The sequence below is a fragment of the Anomaloglossus baeobatrachus genome, chromosome 3 (assembly GCF_048569485.1).
Source record: "Anomaloglossus baeobatrachus isolate aAnoBae1 chromosome 3, aAnoBae1.hap1, whole genome shotgun sequence".
Classification (NCBI taxonomy): Eukaryota; Metazoa; Chordata; class Amphibia; order Anura; family Aromobatidae; genus Anomaloglossus; species Anomaloglossus baeobatrachus.
Window position 1 is genome coordinate 154687360 of NC_134355.1, and position 11365 is coordinate 154698724.

Genomic DNA, 11365 nt, shown 5'->3' on the forward strand with positions numbered 1-11365 from the left:
TCCTCCATGTTGCGCCCCCATATCATGTTCCATCCCCCCATCCTCCATGTTGCGCCCCCATATCATGTTCCATCCCCCCATCCTCCATGTTGCGCCCCCATATCATGTTCCATCCCCCCCATCCTCCATGTTGCGCCCCCATATCATGTTCCATCCCCCCCATCCTCCATGTTGCGCCCCCATATCATGTTCCATCCCCCCATCCTCCATGTTGCGCCCCCATATCATGTTCCATCCCCCCCATCCTCCATGTTGCGCCCCCATATCATGTTCCATCCCCCCCATCCCCCATGTTGCGCCCCCATATCATGTTCCATCCCCCCATCCTCCATGTTGCGCCCCCATATCATGTTCCATCCCCCCCATCCTCCATGTTGCGCCCCCATATCATGTTCCATCCCCCCCATCCTCCATGTTGCGCCCCCATATCATGTTCCATCCCCCCATCCTCCATGTTGCGCCCCCCCCCCGGGTTGCTTGTTCGGCGCTGTCTTCGGCTGTAAAGCGCTTACCTGCTCCAGGCTGCATCTCCCGTTCTCCACGGTGGCGGCGGCGGCGGCATCTGACATCTTGCTCGGCGGCTCCATCTCTGGCGGCGGCTCCATCTCTGGCGGCGGCTCCATCTCTGGCGGCGGCTCCATCTCTGGCGGCGGCTCCATCTCTGGCGGCGGCTCCATCTCTGGCGGCGGCTCCATCTCTGGCGGCGGCTCCATCTCTGGCGGCGGCTCCATCTCTGGCGGCGGCTCCATCTTCGGCGGCGGCTCCATCTCCGGCGGCGGCGGCGGCTCCCGTCCTCCTCTGCGCGGCCTCACGCTCCTGTGACCTCTGCACAGTGAGCGCACGGCAGCACGTCGGGGCGGGGAGCTGATTACAGCTCCTCTGACCCCGGAAGTAAGTGCCGGCACGCTCAGTGTCATTTATAGTCGCGTGTTATAGACGCGACTATAAATGACTGTGCGCTCCCTCCCTCCTCCAAAAAGGCCCCGGATTTAATAAAGAGTTTGGAGGAGGGAGGGAGGAAGATTTAAAAAAAAAAATATTTTTTTTTTTTTTTTTTAAATTTTTGTTTGGGCGCCGCCCCCCTGGAAGGCGCCGCCCTAGGCACGTGCCCTCAAGTGCCTAATGGCAAATACGGCCCTGCTGACAGTAGTAGTCTGTGCCAGCAGAAATCTGTGAGCAGAACAGGTAGGTACTAAGCAATTACCTGCCTGCTAGTTCTTAAACCTACAGTAAAAAACTTGTATAGTCCTGGATAACAACTTTTTAAGTTTCTTGCACTTAATACATTCTTTCTTCTTTCTCCCCCAAATGTCACCCTTAGATTTTTGAGGTGTGAGTTACTAATTTAAAAATGAAAATCTATTAAAACATTTTGTTTTTAAATAAATATATGTAATACAATTAATAACCCACACATAAGTAGTGGAGAGGGCTATATCTACAAATTTATTGGCTGGACAAAATCCTTATGATCCTTAAGCCTTATGACCCTGACTTCTGCATTTTTTTACCACTTCTCACTTTAACTTGAGATTATAATGTTCTATAACCATTAGCACTCGCTCACACAAGCATTTGACACAGACAAGGGCTACCTGATGTTCTATCGGCTAGCCACCAGGCCAATGTTATACCATGGGGGCCCTATATTCCTTTTTAAAAAAAAAAAAAAAATGCAGCATTCTATGATTGGCATTTAAGTCTATGGGTACGTGCAAAACATCAGACTGCACTTGGATTATGCAAGTAATGGAGAAGATGGAAATTGGTTTCTCCATCTTCTCTGCACCTGTGATAGGATTCTCTCATGTGAGAGAATTGGATCACAGTAAACTGACACTCAGATCTGAGCAGCGCTTGAGCTGAATCTATATATATAATTGCCTTATTCTGTCTGTCTGTCTGTCTGTCTGTCTGTCATGCTCCAAAATTGTGTCCTTACGGTGACACAAAGCTGATTGGCCGCTGGGCTCGCCATGGCCCCGCCCCCCCACACGGATTGGCCTCTCGCCCCGGCTCTCTGCAGGCCCCGCCCCCTCACGCAATGCACGCTCGCTCTGGCCCAACTGACACGGAGCTCCGACTCCCAGGTGAGTACACACACACATCAGATCACACTCACTCTCAAACACAATGAAGAAAAAACAAAAAGCAGCACCAAATGTGCACTACAGCACTAAACATTCCAAACTGTACTTATTTTAAAAATTTTGAGATTTTTGGCAAAAAATTGCAATTTCTTGAGCTGCTTCGCCACGTCACGGCAAATCTCATTTGAAGCAGTCCTACACTAAAATATTTTTATAAAATGTGCCATACGGCCTCACATATGAATAGTAGAACTGCTCTTAGCAGCACTCACCTGGTCTATTTCAATCCCGTACCCATGACTGAGTCATGGCTGTGGGCGGGACAGGTCCAAGCAAATGCTGCATGAAGTAAATAGCCTGTGGACAAAGCCTGATGACTTAATGTGAACAGTCACCAACCGCCAAAATCTAGACAGATGGAATACATCCCAAATTGGGGTGCAAAACAAGGTGGAGGTCAACCACCGACCAATTCAATGAAGAAAAAACAAAAAGCAGCACCAAATGTGCACTACAGCACTAAACATTCCAAACTGTACTTATTTTAAAAATTTTGAGATTTTTGGCAAAAAATTGCAATTTCTTGAGCTGCTTCGCCACGTCACGGCAAATCTCATTTGAAGTCTCTCTCAAACACACCTCACACATCACATCCACACACTCACAACATCCTGGGATATCGCTTGCTTCTACACCGGCTCCGTCACGATCCCAGCAGCGCCAGACATAACCTTGCGATGCTGGGATCTTTTGACGGAGCCCGTGAACGCTGGTAACCATTATACACATCGGGTAACTAAGGTCCCTTGGTTACCCGATGTGTATCATAGTTACCAGTGTACACCGGCTCCGTCATGATCCCAGCAGCGCCAGACATAACCTTGCGCTGCTGGGATCTTGACGGAGCCCGTGAACGCTGGTAACCATTATACACATCGGGTAACTAAGGTCCCTTAGTTACCCGATGTGTATCATAGTTACCAGTGTACACCGGCTCCCGGTACACGTGCAGGGAGCCGGCATTATACTCCTCTCCCCCCAGGACTACTCCTCCTATTACAGTCCTCCTATTATACTCCTCTCTGAGTATAATAGGAGAACTATTATAGCATGGGGGATGTAGCACGATGGGGGGTGCGCAGCATGGGGGATGTAGCACGATGGGGTGCGCAGCATGGGGGATGTAGCACGATGGGGAGTGCGCAGCATGGGGGATGTAGCACGATGGGGGGTGCGCAGCATGGGGGATGGAGCACGATGGGGGGGTGCGCAGCATGGGGGATGGAGCACGATGGGGAGTGCGCAGCATGGGGGATGTAGCACGATGGGTAGTGCGCAGCATGGGGGATGTAGCACGATGGGGAGTGCGCAGCATGGGGGATGTAGCACGATGGGGAGTGTGCAGCATGGGGGATGTAGCACGATGGGCAGTGCGCAGCATGGGGGATGTAGCACGATGGGGAGTGCGCAGCATGGGGGATGTAGCACAATGGGGAGGTGCGCAGCATGGGGATGTAGCACGATGGGGAGTGCGCAGCATGGGGGATGTAGCACGATGGGGGGTGCGCAGCATGGGGGATGTAGCACGATGGGGGGTGCGCAGCATGGGGATGTAGCACGATGGGGGATGTAGCACGATGGGGAGTGCGCAGCATGGGGGATGTAGCACGATGGGGAGTGCGCAGCATGGCGGATGGAGCACGATGGCGGGTGCGCAGCATGGGGGATGTAGCACGATGGGGAGTGCGCAGCATGGGGATGTAGCACGATGGGGGATGTAGCACGATGGGGGATGTAGCACGATGGGGAGTGCGCAGCATGGGGGATGTAGCACGATGGGGAGTGCGCAGCATGGGGGATGTAGCACGATGGGGGGTGCGCAGCATGGGGGATGTAGCACGATGGGGGGTGCGCAGCATGGGGGATGGAGCATGATGGGGAGTGCGCAGCATGGAGGATGGAGCACGATGGGGAGTGCGCAGCATGGAGGATGGAGCACGATGGGGAGTGCGCAGCATGGAGGATGGAGCACGATGGGGAGTGCGCAGCATGGGGGATGGAGCACGATGGGGGGGTGCGCAGCATGGGGGATGGAGCACGATGGGGAATGCGCAGCATAGGGGATGGGGCATGATGGGGGGTGCGCAGCATGGGGGATGGAGCACGATGGGAGGTGCACACCTCCCCCCAACACACCACACACACACACACACGGAACCACAAACACCGCCATACACACACCCACACACACAGACAACGCTGCACACACACAACACCCAGCACACAAACACCGCGGCATACATAAATATACGCACATACCGCACAACACACACATTGCACAAAACATACCTCCCCCCAAAACACACCACACCCACACAAACCGCTCAACACACACACACACACAACGCGACAGACACACAGCGCTCCACAAACAACGCAACACACATACAACACCGCTCTCACCCCCCGCCACACCCAGACAACACCCAGAACATGTACAGTGCCCTACACAAACACTTGGTAACTACACACAACAACATCTAGATAGATAGATAGATAGATAGATAGATAGATAGATAGATAGAGATATAACTATAACAAAAATCATACATGAACTACACAATACGTAAATTCTAGAATACCCGATGCGTAGAATCGGGCCACCTTCTAGTGACAGTATAAACAGCTATAGATTATCTCATATGAGTGACTCTACAGCCATGTGAGTGAGGCCTTACTATTGTCTTATCTGATCTACCATTGTTGTGGGACAATATTTTATTAGCGGAAAACAATAATCTTATTCATTTTATAATCTGGGATATGTAGAAAGTAATGCTGTATTTATTAACTTACGTGAAAGGTAATTAAAGATCATCTGTCACGTAATCACAATAACGTTTGGAGATTCTACCTTGTGATATCTATCTATAGTACTAGTAGAAGTAATAATTTTAATTTTTTTTTTTTTTTTTTTAGGGGAAATTGGAGACTGGAAGAGTCTTTTCACTGAGAAACAGAGCAAAGAGGTGGATGCTAAGTTTGAGGAATATCTTGCAGGAACAAAACTTGGAGAGAAGATAAACTATACTACATATTGTACATTTTAATCAGTCATTTGATTTAGATTTTGTACTCCTACAATGTGTTAGATTAATTAAATGTGTTGTGTGTTCTATAGCTATATTATTGTGCTTTCTACGGGCTGTAACTAGCTCTGATCATTCCCTGTCCCTGGATGTGTTTACAGAAACCCCTATCACAGTTACTGATGATGACTAGAAATGATAGTAAAGAACCAGTACAACTTTTTTTTTTTTTTTTCTGAGTGGCTTTTATTTCTTTCTTACCACATCCTTAGTGTATCCATAGGATTTCAATGGTACTTGAGTCATGTTGAAGTAAAGGGGGGGGACAGAGGGGGCACTGGCTGCACAATTGAAGCTAGGTATGTTTTTGTTTGACAAGCTTATGCATTTCAGAGAAGATATAGTTTGGAAGAGCCGGCTTGGGACTGTAGGGCGATATGACAAGTTCAGCTTCATGTCCAGATGGCTTTTAATTTGTCTGATTCAGCTGATTGACAAGTATCTTCTGTACACACAGGGGAAAGAACTGTCAATCGACAGGAGTTTGGCAGAGGAAGTTGGCTGGGGCAGGTGTTTCCTTATAGTCCACCAGCTCTTCTAACCATGTTTTCTCTGAAATGTCAGATTTTCAGGGAAAATCATATCTGATTTCATTCTGTCTCTTGGATTGGCAGCATAATTCAGTTGACTAGGTTTCCTTTAAAAAACAAATAAATATTACTTTGACAACATTGTGAATTGCCAAATACAGGTTTCTTCTATGGGTACCATAATCTTTATTTTCTTCAGCTCTTCTGAGGTTAACGGGGACTTGATAGCTGATACATGCTGCCCACAGATTGGACAGCATGTACAGTAGGGGAAATAAGTATTTTGATACTGTATTGCTAAACACTGGAGATAAAGCGGTGAGTAGGAGTGGATCTATTGGACCACAGATGGGACCCAAGCTTACTTTTTTTTTTTTTTTTTTTAGTCGGAAGGGTTTGACTAAGTGCCCTCCAAAAGGGCAGTGACCAGGACTGTAACAGCTGACTCTCAAGGCAAGGACGGATGCTGGTGCAGACAGAGTCATTAGTTTAGCAGGAGTAGCCTGGACGGCTGAGGCACAGCATGGTTAGGATGGATGAATAGAGTCACTAAAGCAACAGGAACCACCGGGACAGCTGAGGCTGATACCATAGACAGACACTGGGGAACTGACTGGGCAGGGAAACTGGAATGGGACACTGTACACTGACATGAGGCTGCACAGTAGATAAAGGGACCTAACAACTAGTTGGCTAGGGTAAGAAGCACTAACTAATCATGTTGATCAGGCACCTTCCCTAGTGGGAGAGTAAAATAAATAACGGCATAACCATCAGCATGTTCATAAGGATATATCAATATATCATATATATATATATATATATATATATATATATATATCATAGAGTGCAAATAAGGACTACTAAATATGGACCAAATCGCTAAAAAGTTACAAGGCAAGCAAAGGAGAGAGGCGATCAGTTGGTACAAAAATTGTTTTTATTCACAATAATAGCAAACAGGTGAAGGGATAAGAGGCAAAAAGCGATTTACATCACCACAATGTAAGGTGGTATACTATATTTAATAACAAAATGGCTGACAAGCAGTGCATAAAGGTATGTATGTTGAGTCCATGCTACCGTGTATAGCATCCAATATTCATTATATCCATATCATTATCACATCAATAATATGGGGTCAACACAGTACATACCATACATAAACAAATAATCATACACATATATTCATACTAGTATCATACCGCTGTGTCTATGTCAAAAATTATTCATTATTCTATGATCAAAATAATTCCGATCATAGGATATAGCCTGGCGCAACAAGGAAAGCACATATATCAGGGATTAATGAATTACTCCACAGAAAAAGCTCATGATAAGTGTGTATGCAAAGCTATCCATGATAGAATACATACAAGCCATCATTGCATATATAAATATTAAATGGAAACCTATCCCAAAAATATCATCCACCATGGGATCACAAGGGATGTCTAATCAGTACTCCAACACATAATCGCAATATAACACATAATGGAGCGCACATCAGACATCACCATATAATCACATGCAGAAAAAAGGGAGCTATCTAACATAAGGTCATAACAGATGTCTCACAGGTAGTCCATTAAATGATTGCATACAGATAAAGAGCCAACATAATTCCCTATATGTCAACCAAGGGCGCAGTAAAACTGCAGCACATGTAGCGCCAGGATATCATAGACACAGCCATACGCTATCGGTACTCACATAAAAGTGCAGAAGATAAGAAAAATGCACCGCTAGCCATAAGTCAACATGGATAACATTACCTAGATGATAATGAACACTGTGGTGGTAATGCGCCCGATGCGCATTTCGGTGTGTACCTTCGTCAGGGGGCGTGATCCCATGGTGGATGATATTTTTGGGATAGGTTTCCATTTAATATTTATATATGCAATGATGGCTTGTATGTATTCTATCATGTATAGCTTTGCATACACACTTATCATGAGCTTTTTCTGTGGAGTAATTCATTAATCCCTGATTTATGTGCTTTCCTTGTTGCGCCAGGCTATATCCTATGATCGGAATTATTTTGATCATAGAATAATGAATAATTTTTGACATGGACACAGCGGTATGATACTAGTATGAATATATGTGTATGATTATTTGTTTATGTATGGTATGTACTGTGTTGACCCCATATTATTGATGTGATAATGATATGGATATAATGAATATTGGATGCTATACACGGTAGCATGGACTCAACATACATACCTTTATGCACTGCTTGTCAGCCATTTTGTTATTAAATATAGTATACCACCTTACATTGTGGTGATGTAAATCGCTTTTTGCCTCTTATCCCTTCACCTGTTTGCTATTATTGTGAATAAAAACAATTTTTGTACCAACTGATCGCCTCTCTCCTTTGCTTGCCTAGTGGGAGAGTGCCTGAAGTAGCCAATGCCTCCCAGTGATAGTTTGAGGGGAAATTCCTGGAATTGACACAGGTCCTTTTTAAGAGAAGGGCAACGGTGTTTACATGCCTTAGGAGTGCTCTCTGAGGACCTGTGTGGTGTGCACAGGTCCCTGGAGGAGGAAGCAGGGGAAACCCATGTGGAGGACTGTGGAGAAGCCCCTGGCCCCCTCTTCACCAGGCCAGAAATAGACGTCTTCTTTACAATGATGTTCTCAGAGTTAATGTAAGAAGAGATGGCTGGATGTCTTTTTGTTTAGAATTCTTTCTCTGGGAAACATAATCGAGGTAGACATCCGAAGATTCAGGGACCCCTTCAAATTCATCTTTCCTCTCGGCTAAGTCAATGGTAGCTGGCTGACAGGCAGGACCGGATGGCAAGATGTTACCTCAGAAGACCTGGATGGATAAGCACTAACTAGACACTTCTCAAGGCATTTCTGCTCCCAACGGAGTACCTCACCGGATTTCCAGTCCAGAACGGGCTCTTGGGCATGGAGCCAAGTCAGACTTAAAAAAAAAAAAAAAGACAAATTTGGAAGAACAATGAAGGAGATCTTCTCCGAATGCGTATCTTCCAAACGTAGCTCCACAGACTCAGAAACAAAGAGTATGGGTTTGGATAAGAGCATTCCATCCATGGACGACCTAGACATGGTCTTTTACCATCCTGGTCCTTTTCTTGTAGTAATGTCCCAAATCTTTATCCCCCTCTTGGACGGTGTTCTCCCCAAAATTTTTGGCATCAAAAGATGCACTAGAGCTTATTTTCAGGGGATGTCTAACAGTTGAAACCATAAGTTTACATTCACTATCAAAAAAGACCCATATGCATGGTTTTCTCACTATCTGACATGAAATCAGAATAAACCTTTCACGTTTTAGGTCAGTTAGGATTACAAAAATTATTTATATTTGCCAAATCCCAAAATAATGAGAGAGAGAATGTTTTCAGGCAATTTTTATTATTTTCTGCAAAGTCAAGTTTACATACACTAAAGGGTGCGTTACAAGCTGCGACATCGCTAACGTTTGCTAGCGATGTCGAGCGCGATAGTACCCGCCCCCGTCGTACATGCGATATTTGGTGATCGCTGCCGTAGCGAACATTATCACTACGGGAGCGTCACACGCACATACATGTGCAGCGACGCCGCTATGACGGCCGAACAATCCCTCCTTCAAGGGGGAGGTTCGTTCGGCGTCACTGCGATGTCACTAAGCGGCAGGCCAATAGAAGCGGAGGGGCAGAGATGAGCGGGACGTAACATCCCACCCACCACCTTCCGCATTGCCGGTGGAGGCAGGTAAGGAGATGTTCGTCGCTCCTGCGGTGTCACACACAGCGATGTGTGGTGCCACAGGACTGACTAACAACATCGTACCGGCAGCAGCAACGATATTAAGGAAATGAGCGACGTGTCAATAAGCAACGATTTTTTCACGTTTTTGTGCTCGTTGATCTGTGTTACACGCTGCGATGTTGGTAACGGCGCCAGATGTGCGTCCCTAACGATGTGACCCCGACGATATATCGTTACCGATATCGCAGTGGTAAAGCCCCCTTAAGAGTACTATGCCTTTAAACAACATGGGACAGCCCATATGATGTCATATCTTTTGGAAGCTTCTGATGTGTTTATTGGCAACATCTGAGTTAATTAGAGATATACCTGTAGATGTATTTTAATGCACACCTGAAACACACTGTTTCTTTGTGTAGCATCATGGGAAAGCCAAATTAAAACAGCCAAGATCTCAGGAAGAGAATTGTGAACTTGCACATCTGGTTCATCCTTGGGTGTAATTTTCGGATACCTGAAGGTGTGTCATTTATCTGTACAAACAATTATACGCAAGTACAAACAAGATGGGCATGTTCAGCCATCATTCCGCTCAGGAAGGTGACGGTTCTGTGTACCAGAGATGAACTTGCTTCGATAAGACAGAATAAAAGCAAAAGACCTTAAGATGCTGGCAGAAGCTGGTAAGATTGTGTCATTATCCAGAGTGAAACGAGTACTGTATCAACATGGGCTGAAAGGCCACTCTGCCAGGAAGAAATCATTGCTCCAAAAGAAGCATAAGGAAAAAAAAACAGATTCATGTTTCTAAATGCACACAGGAACAAAGATCTTAATTTTTGGAAACCTGTCTTGTGGTCTGACAAAACTAAAATTGAACTGTTTGGCCATAATGACCATTATTACGTTTGGAGGAAAAAGGAAAAAGTTTTGAAGCCTAAGAACATCATCCCAGCTGTGAAACACGGGGATGACTGCATCATGTTGTGGGGTTGTTTTGCTGCAGGAGGGACTGGTGCAGTTCACAAAATAGATGGTGTTGTGAGAAAGGAAGATTATGTGGCAATACCGAAGCACCATCTCAAGATATCAGCCCGGAACTTAAAGCTTGGTAGGAAACTGGTATTCCAAATAGACAATGACCTGAAACATAGTGCCAAATTGGTTACAAAGTGGCCTAAGGATAATAAAGTCAATGTTTTGGAGTGGCCATCATAAAACCCTGATCTCAATCCTATTGAAAATTTATTGGCAAAGCTGAAAAGGTAGGTGCAAGCAAGGTGACGTGCAACCATGGCTCAGTTACATTACACCAGTTCTGTCAGGAGGAATGGGTCCAAATTTCTACCAACTATTGTGAGAAGCTTGTGAAAATATATCTAAAATGTTTGATCCAAGTCATACAGTTTAACCCCTTCATCCCCGGTCTGAAAACACTCTTCTGACCAAGCCATTTTTTACAATTTTGATGGATCCTGGTGGTTTGGAGACTGCTTTTTTGTGATATATTGTACTTCATGATAGTTTGTAAATTTAGGCCAATATTTTTTATTTGTGTAAAAACATTTTGCTGAAAATTTCACAATTTTCAAACTTTGAAATTTTATGACCATAAATCGGAGTTATGTCACACAAAATAGTTACAAAATAACATTTACCACATGTCTACTTTACCCCAGTGCAATTTTTGAAACATAATTTTTTTTGTTAGGAAGTTAGAAGGGTTCAAAGTTCAAAAGCAATTTCTCAATTTTCCAACAAAATTTACAAAACCGTTTTTTTAAGGACTTTGGGTATTTTCTGTCATCTAGGCTTCTCAAAGTGACACCATTCTGAAAACTGCACACATCACACTGCT

General features: G+C 45.2%; 1 protein-coding gene across 1 annotated transcript in view; it reads left to right on the top strand.

The window, feature by feature from the left end:
• LOC142295087 (sulfotransferase 6B1-like) overlaps window positions 1-5910 on the top strand; it is a 105934-nt gene extending 100024 nt beyond the window's left edge. Inside the window, exon 7 of the mRNA XM_075338157.1 lies at window positions 5070-5910. Coding sequence (XP_075194272.1) covers window positions 5070-5200 — 131 coding nt within the window. The 3' untranslated portion in view covers window positions 5201-5910. The remainder of the gene's footprint in view (window positions 1-5069) is intronic.
• Window positions 5911-11365: the final 5455 nt, after the last annotated feature.